We start from the raw sequence: 24920 nt of genomic DNA, 5'->3' as shown, positions 1-24920 counted from the left end.
AATAAAATTTGAGCATGTATAAATCAATTTGACAGTTTTACGTGAGTCTTTATGTTCTACAGATAAGTGCATATTTGCTGAGAGGATTATTGTGTTTCATATGTATGAGCTGCTATTTGCAACAGAAATACTAGTATTGTTCTTGACCCCTTGTGTGCAAAAAACAACAAAGTATCCCTTTACAAGATGTATGCATACTAATAAAGGTTATTCTTGCTTGGCCTTGAAATAGTGCCATCAGGAAGTTTCAGCACCAGGTTCTACTCATTCTTTACCAGAGCAAGGTTTGGGATTTGATAAGTGACAGTGTTGCAGATGTCTCAGTGCCCAGAAGGTGAATCATCTTTACTGTAGTATTCCTTGTAGAAGCAATCTCCTTATTTCAATATTTTTAGTACAAGCACACTTTTAATACCAGTCTAAGCATCCAGTATGTCTGGCACAAAACCACTAAAAAGTCTTTTATAGAAGTATTTGTTTCTCAATACAGTTTGGAGAAAATAGTTTTTGTTGCCCTATGGAATGCAGTCTGGGGTATATAGTAGCTCCATCCTGGAGAAACCTATCAATCATGTAGTACTTGTGGAGCAAGTATTTTCAAAAGGTTGGCTGCTTGAGCTTTCTTTAAGATGGGGAAAACAGTTGCTGTATTCTGTGGTTCTCAATGCCCAGGTTACTTGCTTTTCAGCTTCAATAATTAATTTACTTATACTGTCATTAGTGTAACGCACTCGGGCCGCATTTGGTTCTGCAGTGAAGTATCTTGGGAAACACAATGTTACTTCCTTTGTGCAGAGCTGCTTAAGGTGTTTTTTTCTCCTATGACCACATCTTAACAGAGAGATTATTTTATGAATCTGTGCCACTTTTGCCTACAATTGTGCTGATGCCTCATCTCCCAGTCATGAACTCACGGCATCCCTGTGTCCAAGGCTTCAAAAAATTACTTATTGTTAATTAGCCCAAGAAATAAGTTTGCTCACTGCCTCAAGCCCTCTTGTTCAGTTTCCTGCTTGTCATATAGTCATCACTACTTGGATGCAATGACTCCAGTTTTCTGCTGGCTAAGCTGTGAATCTATAATTAATGCCAGTTGCCCCTCCTCACACAAGTATCAAATTAATTCTGTACCTCAAATGAATGCATGTTTCCAGTCAGTTTTCTTATTAGAACAATAAACTAATTTTGAATTGCCCCTCAACTTCCAAACTGAACAAACTATGCATTTTCTCGAAATTAATGCAGAGTGGTTTCTGTCTTACCCTTGCTGTCAGGTATGGTAAATCGATTCCTACTGGTCCTAGATGTACAATATCTGCTGTATGTGGTCAGAGAGGGACGCCACAAATACTTCTTTGCTGAGTGGTCAGTCAGCCGAGACTTCTCTGCTTTAGGAGCTAACCCCAACCCAACCAAAAATGGAGAGCATTAGCCTGTGGAACCATAAGACCCCAAGCCTGCCTGAAAACTAATGGCAGTAGGTCTCCTGTCACATTTTTAAAGCCTTCTGCTGGAACAGTGATCTAGTACCTCAGCCTGATCATGTTAACTGCTACAAAAGTTGACCTGTTTTAAGAGATAGGGGTGATTCTATGTGCACACCCACTCACACTGATACCCAAGCTGTATAAAACCAAGGATTCCCTTGGCATCAACAGTGACTGGCACTGGGGTTGTGTGAGAGCCAGCTCAGGCATACATCACTACATTGGCTATACTTGGCTCACATTTTAAAGGTTTAGCCATCAATAATATAAGGGCTAGAAGCTTTTTAAAGAAATGAACATTTTAATTCTGACACAGCTGACTTTGCTCACTAGAGAGAGATTCTTTCTTGCTGAAGGCAGGCTTTTTTCCCCAAGCCCTACCTGGATAAACTACACAGTAATTTACATGGAAAAGTTGCATTAAGAAAGAGTTTATGTACTTTAGAGGACTTTAAATAAGAATTTACAAGTCAAAATGATACTAAAACATACAAAAGTTTTTAACTTGATAGCATGCTATCTTTCCTCATAATTTAACTTTTCCCTTCCAATCTCCATCCCTCAACCCCATTAAATGCCTCTCTAACCTTTGTCTTTTTCTCTCTCTCCTTCCTTTTTAAACCCCTTACTCCCACAAAAACTTCCCTGTGAGCTGGTGCCTTTTTTCCTTCTACTCTGTCTGCACCTCAGCTGCCTCATTGTTGCTGTTGGCTAGCTGGCATTTTAATACCAGGGGTAGTTCTGCATCTCCAGTTTCCTCCACTGTGTGTTAGTAGATGCTAACAAAAACATGTAAGCTGGCTTCTCTTTCATAGGCCATTAAGCCAGTGGTGCCCAACCTGTTTTGCTCTGCAGGCCGGATCTCTATGGACCTGATCTGGCAGGCAAAGGGCTGGGGCTCAATCTGGCACATGCTGGATTAAATCCCAGTCTGGCATACCATATAGTGGCTGGGACTGTGCCTCTGTGCAGGATCAGGTCCCATCGCCCCATCCCCAGTTTGGTGCCCTCAGGCTTAGGTCCCATCCTGCCCCCAACCTGATGCATTCAGCATCAGGCTGTCACCTAGCATGCTCCGGATTGGGCCCTGCCACTGGAGCTTCAACCTCATACACACAAGATCAGGCCCCATCATTCCATTCCCACCCCTGCTTGTTCTGGATTAGGCCAAGCCACCTTCTTCATTCAGGGTCAAGCCCTGCTGTTGAGACTCCAGATTCATGCACACAGGAATGGGCCCCTATGCCCTTCCCCCATCCCTGCTCACTCTGGATTGGACTACGCCACTGCACATGAAAGATTAGGCCCTGCTGCCTGACCCCAGTTGCATGTGCTCAGGATTGGGCCCTGCTGTTTGGGCTGCAGCCCCTTGCTGTCAAGGTCAGGCCCTATTGCTTCTTCCCTACCCCAGTGTGCTCTGGATCAGACCAAACCATTCCACGTGCACAAGATCAGGCCCTGCTACTTGCCCCCAACAGCACACGTGCAGGATCCAACTCTGCTAGCCACCCCCTCCCCTGCCTGGCAGGGCAGGATCGTGCCCTTCTGCCTTAGCCCCATGTATGCTTGATGGGTCCCATCATCTACCTCTGTACATGCAGACAGGATCCTGCATGTTATCTGGCCTGCAGGACTTGAAAATTTGGTGGAAGAGGAGTGGTAGTAGCAGCATTAATTGTCACTGATGTTTCTTGCCAAATTTCAGGGCCTTTGGGCAGCCCCTCAGGCTGGATTGTGGTTCTCTAGGCCACATCTGGTCCACTGGCCAGGGGTTGAACACCCCTTGCACTAAGCAACAAACAGCATTGTCTTTTTCTATTTTTTCCATCTGTTTTGGTTTACAGTATTGATATGAGCTGGTGAAGTTAAATGCCTTCTCATATTTTGTTTTTAAGTTAGAGTTGTGATGCTATACTGAGAGCAGCCGTTAGTATGTGAGGAAAGTGGATTCTCTCTTCTCATCTAGAAAGGCACTCAGCAAGCACTATATTAAACTGACAAGCTTTGAAATTAGGGGAGCACACTGAGAGATTCATCCAAAGGGAAAATGGTGGGAGACTTAAAAATAATAAGTTTAACACAAGTGCCATCCCTATCAAGTAAAAATGCAGAACTTACCTAGTTAAGTTGCTAATTTACCTAAAATGACAGTTTTCTTATTTATGAAAAGGAGATATAGGGATAACAGTACAATTTGGTATTTAAATTGTAAATGGCTGTTTTTTTCATCAGAGTTTTTTTTCTATAACTGTTTTCACAAAGTTGGGAATTACTAGTCCTCTTTGCACTCTTGCCATGGCAGGTTCTTTCCCTCGCACTTAATTGTATTATGGATGTGTGTGACAAGGTTTGTTTATCTTTTAAAATAAGGGCCAAGTCCTTGATTGGAAAATATACTATTGCATCCCACCCCCGATTAAATCATGTTTGTGTGTGAGATTTGCTTGAATTAAGGCATCATGTGTGCAAATTAGGCTTCTGATATTCTGTACTTCTGCATAGACAAAAGATGTCAGTAAGGTTTTTTGTTGGGTTTTTTTTTCATATCTCTTCTCACTCTGTTTGTAGACTCAAGAATGAACAATCCGTCAGAAACCAGTAAACCATCAATGGAGAGTGGAGATGGGAACACAGGTAAGAAATGACCATTTTGTGTTCAGATCTAGAATTCTGGTGGGTGAAATTTGATGGCTTTAGAACAGAGAAATACTCTTTAAGGGTATACATGTGGACTGTTCTTAGTATGCTTCATCAGAGGGTTTATGTTTTCATAGATTTAAGAATACCTGCTTGCCTCTTCTAGTTTATGGTAGGTTTTTAACTTTTTGTTTATGCAAATCTCTCCTTGCACATACTAACAGTATGAGCCTATGAACTATTTTTTTCTCTTGCTAATATGGTGTCTGAATTATAGTAGGAGCTAGTAACATTGCCTGTTATTAAAGTTGTCCAAAGCTTTCCTTTAAAGCCCCTCATGTACTACAGTGAAGATTTAACATTTGGCAAGGGTGACATTGCCTTTGGGTTAGGGAGTACCTTTTACCATTCTTGTGAAAATCCATGCAGATTTGGCCAAGTTGTAAACTTGTGAAAATAGCAGTTTGTATAATGTGAGTAGGAGTTTGATAGGGCTTCACAGCTCAAATCTCAGATTTCATCTTCTCTGGCCATGTTAAGCCTCACAGCTCCTCATATTGACTAAACTGCACGCGCCATCCCTACTGAGCTAATGGGCATGCTTCATCTATCTCCTCCACTACTGGGTGTCACTGGACTGCATGTGCACCATCCCCACTGAGTATCTGAGCATGCTTCAGTCAAGGGGCACCAAGGTAAAGCTAGATTTCCCTCTGGCTGCTTGTAGCTGCTGTGGGAGCAGGCATCAGAATTGAAAGCAAAGAGCCTATTTATCTTCTTTCCCCTGTTTCCACATAGTATAAAGTCAGAAGCTCTCCAATTTACATGTGGGAGGAAAAATGGCTGAGCCCTAGTACTTTACAAATGAGGAGAGGGGTCACAGACTACTAGGGGCAGAGTTGGGAATGAGTGAGCAAAGAGGTCAGGTTGGGACCAGGAGAGAAAAAGAAGAGGTTGTAAGTGTTGTGGAAGGGAGAAAGAGAACTGAGATTTGAGGTGGGGCAGAGGAGATCAGTCAGGCAAGGAGCAGGGCATATGGAGGAGAACTGGGACTGGCTAAGCAAGTAGGCTGGGAACAGGATATTGACAGGGGAAGAGTTGGGGTCAAGGAGACTGGGATTGGTAGCAGTGGGAGAAAGGGATGTGCATGGGGCAACAGAAGGGGTGTGACTAAGTGTTACTCGCCCAAGAAGAATGGGATTGATATTGAAAGCCTGTGGAGTGGAGACCGTGACCAGCTTGAGGGTGCATGGAGAGGAATGGGACTGCTAAGGAATCCAGTGATGGGGTTGAGAGGTCTGGGACAGGGAGCAGAATAGGCAAAGAAGTGTTCATCTCTTAGAGCACACTCCCTTCTGAAGCCTGAGAAAAGTCCTCAACATTTCAGTCTGTTTTTCTTTTTTTGTCAAATACCTGTGAAATCCATTCTTAGGGTGTCTCAAATGTCTCTACTTCTGGTCCACACGGAGGATAACAGTCTGCTACGTGCTTTTTCACTTACTCTGTTAGCTCAAAATGGCAGAGGTCTGTATTGTTGATATAAAGGTTCCAACCCATGTGAGAACCAATACTGTGGTACAGTTGTAGGGATTTTTTCTAATATGCATTTCCAAAACATAGGAAATTTTAATTTTAAATTAAATAAAAATGTTAAATAAGGTCATACAATCAAATGCTTGGAACTTAGGAAATGTTGCCTGGGCAACTTTAATTCAGGCTTTGTTTCAGCTCTTTTGTTAGTATGAATTATGATCCAGCCTACAAACATTTTCTTCCACCCTACTGAATGGATTGGGGTTTGACTAATGAACAAGGCTGTTACCTGTCAGGCCAGTACTGCATTTTACTAGAGGAGATGGAATGTGTGGAGTGAATAAAACAGGAGAGTTTAGAAATAAAGAGGTCAGTCTTGTAGATCAGGAAATTGAATGCCACCCCTAGAGTATTGGATTCTAGTTTCTATCCCTGTTTCTGCCAGAGCTTCCATACCACGTTGCACAAATTGCTTAAACTAAATGTTTTACATATCACCGCTAACTGTGTTTCTTGTTTTCCGAGTTATGAACTTGAGAGGTGCAGAAATATGGAGTGTAGCGTCAGCTGAAGTCAATGGGATTTGTATTTTGAAAATAAAAAGTGCTGTAATAATGCTAAGTACATTGGGGAAAAAAAGTCCTGGGTATGTCAAATTGGGCACCCAAAGTCAGTGGTTACTTCTGACCATAATCTAGTTGCGTCTCATGTCTTCACATGTAAAATCATCTCTTCGCAAGGATGTATGAAAATGTTAGCGAAGCGATTTTAAATACTGCAGTTTTGGGATCCATAGACAAGTCCACAATAAAATTCATAATTACTATTTAAGAGTAAAGTTTGAATGCTGTATACTAAGTAATGCTTGTGCCAACATGTTGAATAATGAGTAGAAAATAAAATATTTTTAACTTTCCTTTAAATTTGCACCATCTTTACTTTTTGTTGAATGATCCAGGGTGGTGTGTACGTCTGTGACAATGTAATTAGAGGCTGTATCACAGTGCATGCATACAAACAGGCCAAATTAAGATGGAACAGGCAAGTGTGAATCTGGTGTTTCCTGACTTAGGTGTTTGACTTGAGGAACTTAGTGCTCTTCTGATACGGTTTTTTGTATGTAAGGTAAAAGTAGCGTTGCTGGCAGAAGTTTCTCAGTTATTAACTATACGTGATAGATTTTTTCTGTTTGGGTTTGTCATGATCCTAACATGCTTAATATAAGAATTCCTCAAAACTTTGACTGTAGATGATGACAGAAAGGGGTCTGTTTATATTTATTTAACACACTGATTGTTGTTGGAAATGAGGAACAGAACTGAGAACTTTGAATGAGAAGTAAATAAGATGAAATAATTGAGAATTAGTTCTACTCTGGGTCCAGGTTATTGGCTGGATGGGAACATTTTTAAATTGCAAGTAATTACTACTTACTGTTCTGAGAAATCTGAGTTCACGTTGGCCACATCTACACAAGACGCTGACTACACAGTAGCTTGTTACTACTGCACAGTAGCATCATATGGCAGGAAGCGTGACATGACGCTACTGCACCGTAGTAATGACCTACTGCGTAGTAAGCGTCACCAAAAAACTGTTTGGCAATGCTACTGCACAGTAACTCTTGTTACTGCTCAGTCATTTAGTACTTATTTATTCAAGTACTAAATGACTATACAGTAACAATTGCGCAGTCACCATCTTGTGTAGACGTGGCAACAGTAGAGGGAAAACTGTTTTTTCTCCTTTGCTTTTCTAAATGATCATTATTAAGAATATAATTCCTTTAGTTTTAACTCTAGAAACTCTTTGGCAGTCGCAGCATTTTTAAACTGTCTGTTATTTCTGTGTCTTGTATGCAGGGTTTTAATAACAATGCAGTTAACCAGAGCTAAACATTCCCTGTGCTAATGTAAGATTGAAGGATGTTTTCCTGCCAATAGGTGGAGCTAGTCAAAAAGTTTTCAAGTTTTTTCTCCTGTCTGTTCATACACAGATTCACAGAAGTTTAGGGCTGGAAGGGACCTTGCTAGATCATTGGGTCCAGCCGTTTCGTTGGTACTGCATTCACAGTTTCTGTAACTTCTCTTACAAAGTGGCAGTGCCTGACTCTGTCCAGTTGTTCTTTTTCTTTTTATAAAATGATTGGTTATGCATTTGACTGTCCTCAGTGGACTCTGTCTCTCTCATCTCTTTTGGAATCCTTTAGGCTTTTCAGAAGAATCCTGCTTCTAATTTTCCCTTTTTCATGTAGAAATGCTATTCCTGCAGGTGCATAAAAGCCTCAAGGAAAAATTGGTGTTCTGCTTTTGTCATAGTAACTTGCTGCCTACACCACAGCCCTTCAGTGGAAGAATAGAATTTAGAAGCATCCCGTAGGAATTACTGGAGGTGGTGCACTGCCGTCTCACTTTACATTCAGTGCAACTTTTCAGTGCGAGCAGTGACGATGCCCTTTTTGCCTAGAGCCACAGAGGAAGATTTGGATCCTACATGAAGCTTTCCATCTTCACATAACTATCCCACGTCTTTGGTAATACTTAAACTCAGTTGTTGAACAGATGGAAGGACATGGATCATCAACTAGAAGGGTTACAGCCGAATGTAACCTACTAGTTTATGAATATGTTCATAGATTTTTTTTTTTTTTTTGAACAACAGGGCTACTAGCATCTGCATTTTCCTTTTCTAGTGGTGGGACTAGTGTACAAGGCTAAAACTTTGGGATCATATTACAGCATGTTTTTGGACCTTTCATAAGCATCATATCTAGATACTGAAAAAGTTTATGGTCATTCATTTTAGGTTTGTGTATATTACAGACTTGGTAGGCAAGCTGACAGAAACGAAAAAATTTAATGATCTTTCGGGGGGCGTGGGGTCACTGTTTAAAAATATATGCTTGCAATCCAGTAGAGATAGTAAGATAGTAACTACTAATATTTGTGACCTGTTCCTTTTTGGGGGCTTAAGGTAGGATTAGAAAGAGATGCAAGTCTCTGAGAGTTTTTATTATTTCAGGCCAGAATTAATTTATGAACTCTGCTGGTTTCCCAGTGGAGCTTGCAACTTGTGTGAGTCTTTCATGTATACAGTGCTGACACATCTCTAACCACAGCAAATCATTGCTGTTTCTGTCTCTGAATCATTCATGTAGCAAACTCCCATGAGCTGATCAGATTTGCAGATTTCATGATACAAGTACCTAGGTCACATGCAGTTTATATCTAGCAGAGTGTGTAATTCTAGACAAAATGTAATCATTACAAGTTGCATTTAGGGGTTATGAGTTTAATAGCCAGGTTCATGGAAGAGAGAAGCATTTTCTAAGTTAGAAAGTAAACAAATTAAATTAATTTACTTAAAACTTTAACCTTTGAAACTTTAGTGAAACCCCAAAGACCAAAGTCTCAGACCCTTAAAATAAATTGTAGCTTTTGAAGCTCCCATGCAATTTGGTCTCAGGTACAGGCTTTGAAGGGTACAGTGACCTTTACAAGGTTCAGAAAACATAGAACTTATGCTCAGTACTGGTCCATACTACCCAGACAAACTGCGTGCTTCTTTCTAACCTTTCCCTCCCCCAAAATTCAAATGATAGCCAGCAAAGCAACAGGGATGTCTGCTGGAGAAGAAAAAGAACAAGACTTTGAGCATTTCCTCTGAAATCCCTTTCTAGGCATCTTTTGGGTAAATTGCGAGCCTCTGTTTTTGTCCAGAATAGATGATGAGATTTTCCCCCAAAACTGTTCAGTTTTGTTCACCTTATTTCTGCTTTTAATTTAGTTTTTTTTCATAAGTCATATGAGTACAACATTTGAGAGTTTTCTGAAGTTATATCCTTGGTTTCATAGAAAATAAATTATAACTTACATTGGTACAGGTAGCAAAAAAAGAAGGCAACATTTGTGAAGGCAACATTGTGAAGGAAACGCTCTGCTTTCTGATATTGTATTTCCTGAGACTGAGTTTTCAGTTGCACATTTTTTTTAAGAGAGAAGGATGGAAAAATGGAGAAAGGTATTTAACAGAGGTCATGAATATATATTGATATTAAACAAGAGTATGATTCAGTCTGTAAAACTAAATATTTAAACAGAACTGTTAATTCATTTTTTATCTGCTCCTTTATGCCTTCTTTCTTTTATCTGTTCCTCAATCTAGTTGAGGATGGTTCTGCTTTGAGCACAGGGTTGGACTAGATGGCCTCCTGAGGTCCCTTCCAGCCCTCATTTTCTGTGATTCTATGATACCTGCCCATCATCATTGTAAATATGAGTTTGATTATATAATCCTATCCCTTTTTTTCTTTTAATTATCACATAAACATGAAACCTAGTAAATTCTGCAAACTTAATTCCCTTCTCTGCAACATGGTATATCCAAGATTTTGTGAATGGAATATTTAAGTCTGCCCTCTATATTTGTACTGGATTCAGTAAAATGAATGTTAAGCTCATCATAATGGGGTGGAGTCTGACCCATATGTCCATATGTGGCAGTTAAATGTGAAAAATATGGGTGGATGGCATAGTATTGGATCTCTCTTTCTCAAATTGTTACATGGATGATAGTGGTTAGGGTTTCTTTTAAATAACCACAAAAAAGCTATATTAATGCTCCATTATATTAGGTGATGCACTTGTACATAAGAAGAGAACAGTAATGGCCTGGAACAGGTAATTAGACATTAAATAGACGAGACGGACAATGGGAGAAATAAAGTGTATGAATCCATTCACAGGTGTGCAGCTGAGGTACAAGGGAAAGTAAATAACTTCTGTGGCAGAGCTGGTAACTGAATCTGGATGTCTTAAGTCCAGTCAAGTGACTTAACTACTAACCCGTACAACTTCTCTCTGCATTTGTGCATGGTCTACATTCAGGGGTAGTAGTGCAGGAGGTAATCATCCAGAAAGTTGAAAGCAGTTTGAATTCATAGCGGATTATTAAAACTTTACTTCAAAATATAGGCCACCCGCTTAAATTGGAAGAGAATATAGGGAAGAGCATGGTAGGAAGGGCTAGGTAGTCACTTTGAATTGTATACCTTTGCCCCAATCCCTAGTTCACTGGCACGTTAGCATCTGAAAACCAGGCTAGTATGGAGTCACGAAGAGGTTCCCTCACCCATACCTGTGGACCTGGGTGGGAGAAGCATGATAGTTGTTTGTCTGAGCCATATCTCTGCTTTCTCTTTACACAGCACAGGTTTCTATGTTTAGTTTATATAGAGATCAGGAATGGATCTCTTTGGTCCCTTCATGCTGCCTGTGGTCCTTTGCCAATCAAAATGCCTGCCAACCACAGCCCCACCTCCCTGACTGCTTCGTGAACTTTTTGAAATTCCCATGAGAAACCTCCCCTTCTGTGGGCATTAGGAATAACTGCTGGGTTCACTCTACTTTGGCTCAAGGCAGCTGTAATGCCATGGCTCCATAATATTTCCATCCTAAAGATCTGTAGCAGCTTGCAGCAGCATGTACATAGCAGTGGTCTTTCAAGGCATCTGGGTTTTCTGCTTTCCTTGTGAAGGAGTCAATTAGAAAGCCTCATCTCATTTTCCTGGGGGTATAATGCTAACTAGATTTGCAGAAGGGGCACTACATTGAGCATACCTTGAAGTAAAAAGAAAAAATGTTTAATTACAGTAGCTATTTGTCAGGAGTGTTCCCTCTTACTCGCTTTCTACTTTTCTATGGAGTTCTGGCCTTACAGGACTGCCAGCTTTAGTGCAGCAAACTGAGACAGTTGAACCACACTACATGAGTGGAGGCTTCTTGCCACCATGCCCAAAGATGGCTACAGGCCCATATGCTTTTTTATGGGAGTGCAGCTGGGTTGCTTTTAGACCAGGTGATTGCTCCTTGCTGTCATAAGCATTGAAACATGGAAATCGTGTCCCATCATCTAGGCTGGAGGGAGAGGCACCTCCCTGAGTTATAGTCAAGAAAGTATACTGTCTAAAGTGCACACACAAGTCAGATTTTGAGTTCACTTAGATAAAAATAAAAGTTGGGGAAAACAAAGCAAAACACTTGCACACCTTATTAGATTTGTAAGACAGAGATCAAAAGGTTTAAAGGTCAGTTGCACATAGTTTTTAGTTGAATGTGCAAGTTTTTTGGGAACTGTCCTCCCTGGACATGAAACAGTACAAATGCCAAAAATTTAAAAAGCAGGCCAGACTCCAGCCTACAACAGCTTTCTGTCTGTAAAGGAGCTTAGAGGGAAAGATTCTGTTTGTGCAGTGAGAGCAGGTGCACATTTAAAAACAAGTTGCTGCTCATTTTGACTGCCATGATTAATGTTTAACTGCATCCTTTTCCATAGCCAACCCAAGTTAATTCAAGCCAATGACCAAAAGCTAATCTAAAAGGTACTGCTTTGGATCAGGCCCATATTTTTAAACTTAATCTGATTTGAAATAAATGGTTTGAGAAGGATTAATATTTTTTCAATGTCTAGAGACCTGGACGTAATAGACAGGGCTTTTTAAATTGTATTATTTTTACCTTTTATTGCTTCAATTTGGCTGGAAAATATTTTTCTGATGCAGGTCTTTCATGGTTACTACGTAGTAGGTTGCTTTAAAAAAGCGTTGTTTTGGTAGTGTTTGAATCTAGAGAAAAGAACAACATTGCAAAATGCACAATTTTCTTGCAACTGCAGTTTTTCAGTATTATTAGATATTAATCTCCTTTGTTTAGTATGAGAGGAGAGATGCAAAGTAGAGAGATTACACATTTGTTGGCTAGAGCATAATACAAATCAGAAGACTTGATTCTATAACACAAATTATCGTGTGATCTTGAACTACTTTCTGCACTTATTTTTTTCCTAGCCATGAAAAAATGATCCACTTTTTAAAGCTGTTTTTTAGACCTTTTGATGAAGTGCAGTAAAACAGATTCATATAATAATGTTCTACATCTTTAATGTCTGCTATTGCTTTCTCTGGGATTGCATATTATATTCAAGTTGTTGATTATGGTTGTTTGATAAATGCAGGAAAGGACTTCTGGGAGTAGTAGGCCCATTTGTTTTCAGCTTTCTGGGATATATAGATCAAGGTAAATGTTAAATCACAACCTTATCTAAAGTATTAATAATGAAATGAAAATTAACCTAAAATCTCTTCATACAGAAGAAACCCATTAGATGTATTGTAGGGGGGTACTGAAAAACTTTACTAGACTCTTCATTTTGTGACTAAAAGGGTCTGTGTACAATCATAATTTAATAAAGGCAAAACTTCAGTATAAAACACATGAACATATAGACCAATAATTAAATAAATGCCTCCTTGACTTTCCTGAAAATAAAACACATTTGCTTTCCTAGGTTTTAAAGGGGTGGCAAAGTCCCCATGCATAATATCAGCACCTCTTTTGCTCCTTAGGTAATGCAGATTTAATACCTTTAATTTTTAATCTGGTTACATGGTAAAGTATAGAAGGGAAAGTCATGTATAGCCTGCCCACTGCAGTTGGGCAAAACCTGACAGCCATTATAATGTGAAGTGGTATACTAATTAACTGAACTTGTATCAAAATCTAAGCATGCTTTTTTCTTTTTATATTGGCTAGATAGAATTTCTAGAGCAGATAATACAATGATATTTTCAAACCTAGAGATTTCTCGTGTCATAGGCTAGGGATAGACATTCAAAAAGCCTGAGCCTGAATTGATTCACTCTTTGCAGGTTAGTCTAACCTACAAAGCTTGAACTGATTTGGAGGTGGATAGACATTCCCTTTTCATTCCAGAAATGCAGGCACATGCCTGTACTGGCTCAGGCTAGAAGTCGTGGGGTGCTAGAGCAGCCCTCCCTTCCCTCGTACAGAACTGAGCCGGCGGGGGGGGAGGGTATAGCCAGGCCCTGGCAGGACACTCTGATTAGCCCAGCAAGGAATTGATAACAGTGTTTATCACCCTTAACTTGGGATTTATCATCCCATTAGGAAAACAACAGAGGGAAATTACCAGCTACCTATTGATTCTGCCTGTCACAGCATGGACCGGAGCCAGCATGTGGTCTGCTAGCTAATACACAGATACCTCTCAGCAAAGCAAAGAGGGGAAGGGGGAATTCCTGCTTGGGAGGGTGGTGAGGGGAGGGGAGGGAGCAGCCTGCAAGTCTCTGCCAGAGCTGCAGCTAGGGAACAGAGGGGAGGAGCCCTTCTGTGGAGCAGAGATCCCCACCCAGCCCAGAGAGCATGCCGGGATGCTGGGGATGTCTGGCTTAACTTAAACCAGAAAGGGGGCTGGGACAGACATTGCATAAACCGGTTTGCCCCAAATTAGTTAAGTCTGATACTACATTTAACCATATTTATCTCAAACCAGTTTTAGCCATTTTCAAACTGGTTTATGTGCACTGAGCATCTGTTCTGGTACAGGTTTAAACTAGTTTCTGATGATCACTTAATCTGGTTTATGAGTAACGTCTGTCCCTAGCCATAGTGACTAATAAATTCAAAGGCAAAGTTGCAATAAAGATAACAACAGCATTATAAGTGCAGCAAAACAGTTGCTAGTAATGTTAATTCTGACATCTTTCTTCAGCATAAAGAAATGTTTTCTAAGACTATATAGTTCTTGGCAAAAGAGAAATCTTTGATCTGTTGTGGGGAACAGTTTCTGATCATTTCATTTCTCTCACTGGCATGCATCGGGGTTAGCTCTTGGGTTTTTCATTTTTTTCCAGGCCTTCTGGGGAAAAGAGAAATTGCAGAGAAACTATTATACCTGGATTATTTCAAAGTAGATGAAAAATAATTGCTCTTCTTCTATCTGTACAATCCCTGGAATGTAGTTATCTAAAAGAAAGCTGAATTATGACCCCTCTTCTCTTTCACACATAGTTTTTGCATTTACCTGTGACTTCCTTCTCTCTTGCTCTATCCTCTTGGCAAGAAAGCAAGTATTCTTTCTACTGTAAACCTTGTTCTTCCCCGAAGTCTGAATTTAAGAACTCAAGAGCAAGCTATTAGGCAAAGCATACATGTAAAACTGAAGTAAGAGCTGAACCCTAGCAATATGCAGTGTGTCTGGTATCAGACCATTGTCAGCACCAAGAGTGCTGTGGTGTGCACAAGATGACTGGAACAGCATTACATAGAATATGGTGTTGAGGGGCTACGAAGCTGCTCTGGTTCAGCTGGCACATGCTGTAAATCAATGTCTGGTAATGATGGCACCTCTGTTATTTCAGGAAAGACTTGAGCTGCTCTTGTTATTGGAGGGCATGTCACTAAATTCTAGTTCAGAATAGCAGGAGACCAAAGGACCTGTAAATCAAATGGTCTCTGAAGGCTGGTTTTCAAAAGTCCCACTGAATAGTTTGTCATATCTTTTTCTGCGTCTTCAGGCACACAAACAAATGGCCTGGACTTTCAGAAGCAGCCTGTGCCCGTTGGAGGGGCAATCTCGACAGCCCAGGCCCAGGCCTTCCTTGGACACCTTCATCAGGTAAGACTGTCGCCTGCTAACTTGGAGGAGATTTGGGGAGGAGACAGATGGAAAATGGACTTGCTTTTCTTTTCTTCATGATTGCCATGATTGTATCAATTAATAAAAAGGGGATCCTGAGGGGGTTTGAGTCATTCAGCCCAAGCACAATATGTGATTTTTTTTTTTTTTTTCTCCTTTCTAATTGTGGGGGGCAGTCACCTCATTGTGCTGATCTGTAGCCCCCACATTCAATATTTTGGCTACTCCTGGAAAACAGATGCTGTCACAGGGTGCCAGGACATAATTAAAATACTGTCTGACCGTAATAGTTCTTTCAATATTCTTGGGAGGATGTGAGAAGTAAATACTCTAGATGCTTGCGACATGAAGGAATTTTTTCAAGTAAGATGTGAACAGTAAACCCCGATGGTCTGTTCTTTATCCTAAAGACAAGGCCAGGTTTGGTCTCCTTTTAAAGAATTATACTTAACAGCTGCCTCAAGATGGCCCTGAAATTTTTTACTATCTAGATAAGAAGGGATAAGTGATAGAGAGAGCAGTGATGGTTTCCAGAGACATAGCTACCAGGGTCTGTGCACTGGGCAGCAGGTGTGGCAAGGGCTAGGCCACCTGGAATAGCAATGGCTGCCATTCTTGCACTTCTGAGTTGGCCCTTGGGGCCAGATCATCCTGTGCTTTGTTGCACTGCTGGTGGCTCCCAATCCTGATACAACTTCCTACATGCCAACTAAAAACATGAAATGATGACATTAGGCAACCATACCTATCTCTATACATTGTGAGAATGACTTTTTGTTTTAGAGAGATTTATTTCCTGGGGATGTTCTGCCATAGGATAGTTGCGCTTCTCCTTGCCTCCTCTCTACTGCTGATATACTTAGAGAATCAAAGCTGAACTTCATATGCACACTGAAGGGAAATGGGGCATCCCTGGGTGAAGGCAAGTGGGAGGGGGACCTCTTTGTGTCTGTCTGATCATACTTGAGGTATGAAAACAAATGTCCTAAATTTCTTTCTCTTCCTTGGCACCAAGTTTAAACTTAAAAATACTGTTGCTAATTGGCTGACCCTGAGTGTTCAAGGTCTGAGGTTACACAGTTATTGTGATATAATTGAGGTACTAAGGGTTTTATACTTACTTTTAAGAGTCTAGAGGTGCCACTTTATTGTACTGAGCATTCGACATTTTTGGTCACATAATTATAAATTTCCAGTGGATGAGGTTTACATAGAAATGTGGAGTGACACTGAGTATGCTGTACTAATATGCTGCTTTAGAACACCTTTATCACACTCCTAGGCAAGTTTGTGGCACTATGACTGTCTTCATGGTAGACGCACAGCTAGAAGAGCTCTGAAAGGCTTTGGATTTTCAACCAAGTTTGTTCTAGTATGCATTGTGATGTGGTTTTACCTTAGATGGTAGTTATGATCAGTACAATATTTTTATCCCTTTGCCCTGTAAACTATTTAAAAAGTTGCTAGGACCTTAATTTCCTATCTGATGAACATTGCTGTACCTCTTGAATCTCTGCCTTCAAGAAGTTTCTAAGCCTCCTGGTTCCTGGGCTGGTGGCCATTGTTAGACTGGCTCTCACAACAGATGAGCTGTTGTTCTAGTCCAGTATAGCAGTTCTTAGTGATAAAAACCAAGATCAGTCTCAGTAAAAACTGAGGCACCATTCAGAAACAATGTAATGTAATATTCTAATCAGAAAATGTGTGTATGATAGGAAAGGAGGGCCCAGTATTGGGTTTAAAGGTGTTTTCAGGTGTATATTGACTGCATGCAATTTCTATATCTGTAAGGTCACCCTTTAATAATTATTCCTGAGCTGTATTCTAGGACAACCATTTTTCATTTTGACAGAGAACTATTCTCCTTTATTAATTAATATAAAAATCTCATAACACAAATTCTGGCAAACTCAATTCAGTTTTAGCAATATGTGAAAAAGAGGAGCTCTTTTGAGGATGTTGTCTTGGTGGTAAGAAACCTTGTCAAACCTTACCCAGAAGGTAGGAAGTATTTTGAAACACAGCTATGAAGTTAGAGCTTCCACTTGGTGAAATAAGTTATTCAATTCCTGTGCTTGGCTTTGAGAAAAAAAAACCTCCAACCCCTGTAGGGCAAGGGGAAAGCAAGCCTAGTTATAGATATGTTGGGGCTCCCTTAAGTAATGCATCTCCACGTGAGGGTGTGTATTCCTTTTCATAAAGGACAGCACACCACATTTGACGGTTTGTTTTTCTTGTCCTCATGTATTTCCTGGTTCCCAGTAAAGTGATTTTATATATATATTTATATTTGGGTTGATCTAATAAAAGATACCAAATTCACCCAAGGAACCTTGTCTGCCTAGGCAATTACATAACATTCTGCCATTGTAGTAACAATGATGCCAATGATGGTAACATGAAGAGGTTTGTTGAAGCTAGCTGCAGCGTGTGCATATATATATTTATTAACAACAGAAGAGAAGCTCCTGTTTTGTAGCATTTTTGTCTCTAATGCTCCTTAAGAATCCCAAATTCTGCCATGCTGCTTTTCAGTTTCAGTAGTTTCTTTGCAACACCTTTTGAATCAGGTTATCAATCAAAAAAATTCAGTTTGAATTTATTAGTACGCTTGAGTCAGTGCAGCCTAACTAAAGGTACAGTCTCCTTTTGTATGCACTTCCCTCTTGCAGTGACTGAAGATGGTTGAGAGTGCTTGAATGAATTGATGTATGGGGACAGTATTCATGCTTTGTGAGGTGTGTTTTCTTCCGCCCTTCCCGGTGTGCGTAGTTCCCATTGTATTGCACAAGGAAGGTGGTGAATGCTGTGTGTTTTTGAGGTAGCACCTGGGCTGTCATTAAGAAGATGGGGAATAGAATTTTGTTTTGTCTTCTTTTGGTTTTTGTTTTTTTAAACCTAGGAAACTGGCTCATGGAAATAATGATAGAGGTCCCACCCACCCAAAAGTGTTCCACTTCTGATCTATTTCAGGTTAACACCCACATACCCTAGATCGGTGATTCTCGCTCTTCGTAGACTCAAGGCAACCCACAGAAAATGCTAGCTTATAGCTTTCACTAATTTTTTGACTATGGGAAAATGATTCCACAAATCTTCTGTTCCAAAGAACTCAAAGACCACAAAAGGTCAGAGTGCTTTTGGCACTATGGACTTCTATTTAAAATCTGTGAATTATGAGTGAGATATTTGCATGACTCCCTAGAAAGGATCTCATGGCACCCCAGTATCCCACATCACCCTGGTTGAGGATCACTGTCCTAGACCAACAGGATGTCTTCAGTGAGAGGTGGACAGATAACACTGTGCAAGGTCCATATGGACTTGTCTCTAATCATTCTGAGCACTACCCCTGCATCAAGTTACTGCAGAATGCTCGAGGGGATTGGTGTTTTATCTTTCAGATCTTTATATAACCATTACTTTACTTCACCTCCATTCTTTGCACTGTGTTGTAGGTCCAGCTCGCTGGAACAAGTTTACAGGCTGCTGCTCAGTCCTTAAATGTACAGGTAAGGACAGCTTCCTCCTCCTTCCATCTTCTGCCCAAACAAGTGTCTTTTCCATCAAAAGTAGCTTTCAGGCCATGATCTCTCGTATTCCAATTACCTGGCTGGGTCCATAAAGGTGAAGAGTGGTGGTAGCTCCAGAGCGGAGATAGGTGGTAGTCAGCAATGGGAGTTGTGTAATATACTGGTGCTAATAATTGTATTGAATTAGTGGACGATTGTTACAGGTCTCATGTTCAGTACAGAACTCTCTAATCTGACATGTTCTTCCATTTCTGGCCTGCTTTTTAAATGTGGATTACTTTACAAGATGTCTTTTTATTTGTGGAAGCTGAACATAGGATTATAAATGTAGCACTGATTGCTAATGAGGCTGGTGTGGATCCCTTGCATATCTGACAGAATCAAATCAATTATGCTCAGTAATTTAAAAATAGGCTGGGCTACTTGCTGTTCATTGATCTATATGGTATAGCAAAGTACTGTATTCAAACTTTTTTTGAGACTCTTCAGAGTATTTAAATAATGTGACACTTCCTTTCAATACAGTATTAAGGGGGTAGTGAGATTAGCTTTACTGAAAACTGGTTTCAGTATTACTAGGTACTAAAGAACTTGGACAGTGCATTTTATGAAACCTAGCAGAATGTAGGCCCAGTTAGACATGATAACAATTTGGAAAAAAGGAGAGATATACTGACCTTCCTTTCTAAGAGAAAGGAGGCAGAAAATTGCCTTGGTTGCCATGGTAAACTTCCATCCCTAAGAGAGATGTTGGCAAACAGGCTGTATCTCTAGCTCCGAATGTTTACAGTCCTGCGCTGTAATTATCTCTCAATGACTGGCAGAATTAATCAGAGCCTTTATGTTAATTAGCCTGCTCTGCAGTCCCCAAAACAGGTGGTGGAAAATATGCAAATCTATGCAGAATTTTAATGCTCTGCATAACCAGTTTTAATTACCATAAAACCCTCTCTTTCCTTTTCATGCACTCTCCTGCATTTCCTCCCTCATGTCTGCAGTATTTTCTTCTCTGTTTAAAAATAAATAAAAACTTTTAAGTAAAATCATGCTTCGCTACATAAATGCTGTATTTCCATTATTTAAACACAGTATATGCATTGGGATTTTTGCTGGACATAATTAAATATGAGGGCATCTCAAAGCAGTCCTCACAATGCTGGCTGTCCAGAGGACTTGAGGTACTGGATGCAGTTATATAAAAAGAAAACATACTCCCTCCCCTCCCTTGTTCCATTGTTTGGGATTTTAGACTGTGAATAATTTTAAGTGCTTTGTGGTAGGCAATTTTTTTCCTCTTTATAGTAAAAGGTAACCTTAGCTTCAGTGGTGCTGCAGCAAATAAAATGAGATTTGAAAATATTCCATGTTGAGGTACAAAAGACTGGGTGTCTTTTTGTTTTGTTTGAGCCCTAAACTGCAGTAGCTACAGACATGTTACAGCAATGATAGCTGACATGGTGGGCACACAGAGCCATTGCTTAACCCACTCTTAAAATAAACCCAAGGGCTTTTTTGAATGCAGATGAAAGATATGCAATGCACAGAATAGAGATCGCAGTGTACACATTAACATCTGTTTTACACTATAAAGAGTTATATATATTTTTTTCCTAGTCTAAATCTAATGAAGAATCTGGGGACTCCCAGCAGCCAAGCCAGCCTTCCCAGCAGCCTTCAGTGCAGGCGGCCATACCCCAGACCCAGCTCATGCTGGCCGGAGGACAGATCACCGGGGTAAGATTTACCCGAGGGAATTGTAGTAAGCCTCCTGTCCAGCAACACTGCTGTTGTTCACCATCCAATTAGAATTGCACACCAAACCAAACAGCAGTAGAGTGACTATCTGGGGTTACTGTCACTTTATCAAAACAGGGACTTTGACCTGGGGAAAACTTGGGTGGCAGGGGGAACCAGAAAATGTTTTGTTCCCAAAAGCCAGCTCTGTAAGTAATATTTTTGTGGGTTTCCTGCAGATTATTTGTATCAGAATAATATAGTTCTTGATTCTGCAATGAAATCAAAACCCTGACATTAGGTAGTTTTGTAGAAGTGGATATCAAAAATTTAGTATTTTGACTTAATTGCATCATCAGATATGAGCCTGAGACTGAAACCCTTGGTCAAAAAAGGAGTATACCTGATAAGCAGAAAGTGATAGGAATGATTACAATTTTAGATCCCCTACTTTTCAGTTGTTTTGCAAAAGTCCCAGTAAAAAGTAGAGTCTCTGAACATCTGCATCAATCCCCTCCAGCCTTAACCTATCAGTTTTGAGGTTTCTATTTCTTTATTATGGGAATGTTTGGAGGGACAAAGAAAATGGAAGGTGATGGTTATTAAAGGGCTATGGAGCTTGCTAAATTATTACAATCCCAATAAGGTCATAAATGGATTTAATCCAAAATTGGGAGTGGAATGGCTTTCTTAGAGAGTTTATTTCCATTTCATCAGGTCTGCGGTTGAAGGCATGAATGAGGGATTAAGGGGTTATTCTGTCATTGCATTAGATCTTTGATTTTAAAGTGTTGGGTGCCGTTACCTGCATATTTGAGATGCTCTGAGGGTTTCACTGCTAATTGTAATGAAAGATACAAAGACTACTTGTGCAAATTGGCATCCAAATTTAAAAAATTGTGTTAATTTAGTATAATTTTTATTTTTGCCATTTTAAATGTTTCTTTTTAATAACAACAAAAACATATATGGTGAAAGAGAACAAGCTGTTTTTGTTTTGCCTAATGAATGTCTGCAATAGTGAGACATTCAGGATTCCAGATCTGTGTAGCTGGGGATTGCAGTAAATGTGGACATCTTGATTCATTTACATGTAAAGGAGAGACTGTCACCACCTGTTTCATAGAGATAATGTATGTTTGGAAAAGGGAAGGGATGTAAACTTGCCAACTCTATTCTTTTTTTTTTAAAAGCAGATGGGGAGACTTGGAGAGAAACAAATGGAGCTCATGTTCTTTGCTTATATCTTAGGGCATAATGGAAATGATGGAATATGGCAGGGATTCATGCTAATGTGTGGCAGCTGGGGTGTTATCAGTTCGTTCAGTAGCCATGGCCAGCATTCCTGCTTTTCATTCATCTGGCTAATCACTTGCTGTTCTGTTGGGTGTAAATTTCCTTTCAAATCCTGTCAGTGCTTATTTTTTTTCCCCTTTTGGCTTGCTAGTTAATTACTTTTTGCATGAATCTTCAAGTAGAGCTGTGGAGAAACTTGCATGGTTCTTCAGGTCCCAATCCAAGTTCAGATGCTTCTGCCATGTCACACGTGCTGTTAGGTGAAGCCTATAATACGCTGAGTAGGCAGCTGTCCTTATGTAGAGTTGGCCAAAGTCATTAGTGGATAAGTAGCTGGTAGTTTGTAACTGGAACAGCTTTTCTCACTATTAATGGTTATTTGTTCTAATTGTTTCCAGCTCACCTTGACGCCAGCCCAGCAGCAGTTATTACTACAACAGGCGCAGGCACAGTTGCTGGCGGCTGCAGTGCAACATTCAGCCAGTCAGCAGCACAGTGCTGCAGGCGCCACCATCTCGGCCTCTGCTGCGACGCCGATGACACAGATCCCTCTATCTCAGCCATTACAGATTACACAGGTGAGCACTGGGGCTTGAGAAGGTTGAGGGTTCAACATGAAGGCCTGATCCCATAGAGCCTGACCAGAAATCTGCTTGTTCTTTGGAAACATTCAGCTACCACTCATATTTTTTTTGTGGGATTAAGGCATCTGTATTGCCAGCCTCCCAAATCTTTGGAGCAGTGTCCATTGGAATGCTCACCTCTTTTTGATGAAGTTCAAGGGTATTAAAAAAAGTTCTTCCCTCAGTCCTTCAGTTCCATGTAGCTGTTGTATGTGCTACAACATTTTATATATTTCTCTTATCATTGTTTTTCTGTCATTTAGAAGAGATGTTTCCTTAGGTTTCTATTCTTAAAGAGGGTGCCAAAAGAGGGTGATGCCCTTATGGATGCTTATTGTTGTGACTTATGGGAGTGAAAGGACTACCTTTTCATCCTTTTCCACTGCCACTGCTGCAGGAGACTACAGGCCCAGTGCCCTGTGTGTCTAGAGAACCAGCTTCCTGCCAAAATGTTGTGATGCTTGAATCCATCCAGATCTGCAGTCGGGTGCTGTGGATGTGCATCTTTAGTTCTGAAATATTATTTACCAAAGAAAGACTATGCTCACCAGAACAGCTGTTTTTCTTGAATCTGTTAGGGTTGAATTAGTAATGTGGAGGACCTGGACTGTCTCTATGCTTTTGGCATGTGTAGCATGGAGGAGATTCCTTAATTCTCTAGACATGGAGAACCACATGTGGTCCACAAGGTTCATATTTCTGGCCTTATCCTCAGTGTGGAGGCTAGGTCCCCTGGAAATTATGGTTCTCAGAATGTAATAAGATTACGATCATGATAAGACTATTGCAGAGTATGCTGTGCCTTTGTATTTTAGAGGGCATTAGTACCATCACCTATCAAGACTTCTTACCCTTCTGTTTAAGACTCTGTTTTCAGTTACTTAGGCCTGGAATGGAAAGTCTGGGACGTGGAGACAAGACTGACTAAATGTGCAGGGCAGAACTAAGATGGAAAAACTAGAAATGGAGGATGAGGCAGGGGAGAGGAACAGGTTGAAAGGGACTGTACAGAAGGTGTCATGCCTGGGGAGAATTGATGGAGGTATCTGTGCTCTCTATAACAAACTGCCCTCCAGAGCCAAGGATGAAATACAAGACTTCTGAGTTTTGCCATGTCCCTCTGCTATCAACAAAATCTGAAGCTCTTTGGTAGTGTCAAAGCCCAGTCTGGAACCTGTCTTTATAAAGCAGCAGTTGGCAACCTATGGCACACAGGCTGGATCCAGCAGAGGGGATGGGTGGCATGGAGTTGCACCATGCCACCCATCTCCTCCACAATGTATCCCTCTGCTGAGGAGCTTGCTACTCCACCTTGAGGGAAGTGTAGACAAGAGAGGGTCAGGATCTGCAGCGAGGGTAAGTGCTGGTGCTGGCCCTTCCAGGGGGTGGAGACTCCAACCTGTAGCCACAGCTGGATTGCAGGTTCTGACCCACATGGGCAAAAGGCTGTGAACGCGTTGTAGGGCATCCCTTTAGCTGAAGTGACAGATCTGTAATGTGAGCAGGAAGATTCTGGCCCTCTGCTGCCCCATGTGGGTGTCAACATGATGATACATGATGGAATTTGCACAGGGGGAGGTCTTTTTTTTAACTTAAGAATGCACGCACACACACACACACACACACACACACACTCTCTCTCTCTCTATCTCTCTCTCTCTCTCTCTCTCTCTCTCTCTCTCACATTAAAATCACAATACAGAAGTTGCCTGTGCAACCTTAATTTGGCCCCTTTGTCCATGATGATAGTCTTCAGTTATATGATTGCATACTGTTTCACATGTAAGGATACCTTTGCTGTGGGGATGACTCAGGGCTGTGTGCTGGAGAAAGTTATTGGCTATAGTGCTCATACAGTAAACAGTGAAGTGAAAACAAAATATAAAATAGCTGCTCATTAAGAGAGCACTGTTATTGTATGCACTGAATAACACTAGGTGGGTCCTGTGGAAAAAGTCTGATCATGTAAGTGAGGTCTATCATAATATAAATGCGTGCGGAAACTGAATAAAGGTTGCATAGGCAACTTTGGTTTTGGCATTTTGTAACTTTTAGTGTTTGACTTTGCAACCTTAACATTCTCTTAAGATAGGTTTTGCAATGTGTAATTTATAGACTGGCTATATTCTGTATTTTTTAAAAATCATTTTACCACAAAGTCAATATCCCTAAATTGTTAAAGTACAGCCTTGTGTTAAGCATAATTTGGAAAACTTGGTTACTCTCTACTATTGTAGATAGATGAGACCATATTCTCCAATCTATCTTTACACTGATCTGTAAACAGCACTCAGGTTTGCTTATTTGCTTGCTATTGTGAACACATAGCTGATTACACAGATAGCTGACTGTTTGTTTTAATTGATGATTCTTGAATAATTGATTAACTGGCAGGTCTCTGCAGCAGGGGGATTACCGTATTTATTTTAATTAACTAATTGCACAAGCACAATTTCTGTAATGTGCTCTGCAGTTAGCACAAGGAATCTACTGTGGAGATGTTGGTAAGATTGCTAGTGCTGCTACAGAATTGCCACTAACAGAGGCCTCAACATTGGTACAATTACTAGGTTGCCTAACCT

The 24920-nt window shown here is 40.5% G+C and overlaps 1 protein-coding gene across 1 annotated transcript in view; it reads left to right on the top strand.

Moving 5' to 3' along the window:
• Nucleotides 1–24920, top strand: part of POU2F1 (POU class 2 homeobox 1) — a 157122-nt gene that overhangs the window by 83458 nt on the left and 48744 nt on the right. The window contains exons 2-6 of the mRNA XM_059720598.1: nt 4056–4121; nt 15031–15131; nt 18611–18664; nt 20300–20419; nt 22114–22293. Of these exons, the coding sequence (XP_059576581.1) occupies nt 4056–4121; nt 15031–15131; nt 18611–18664; nt 20300–20419; nt 22114–22293 (521 nt within the window). The remainder of the gene's footprint in view (nt 1–4055; nt 4122–15030; nt 15132–18610; nt 18665–20299; nt 20420–22113; nt 22294–24920) is intronic.

This window comes from Alligator mississippiensis, chromosome 1, assembly GCF_030867095.1.
Source record: "Alligator mississippiensis isolate rAllMis1 chromosome 1, rAllMis1, whole genome shotgun sequence".
NCBI classification, from domain to species: Eukaryota; Metazoa; Chordata; order Crocodylia; family Alligatoridae; genus Alligator; species Alligator mississippiensis.
The sequence above is the reverse complement of the archived record's forward strand: the minus strand, read 5'-3'. Positions and strand labels throughout refer to the sequence as shown.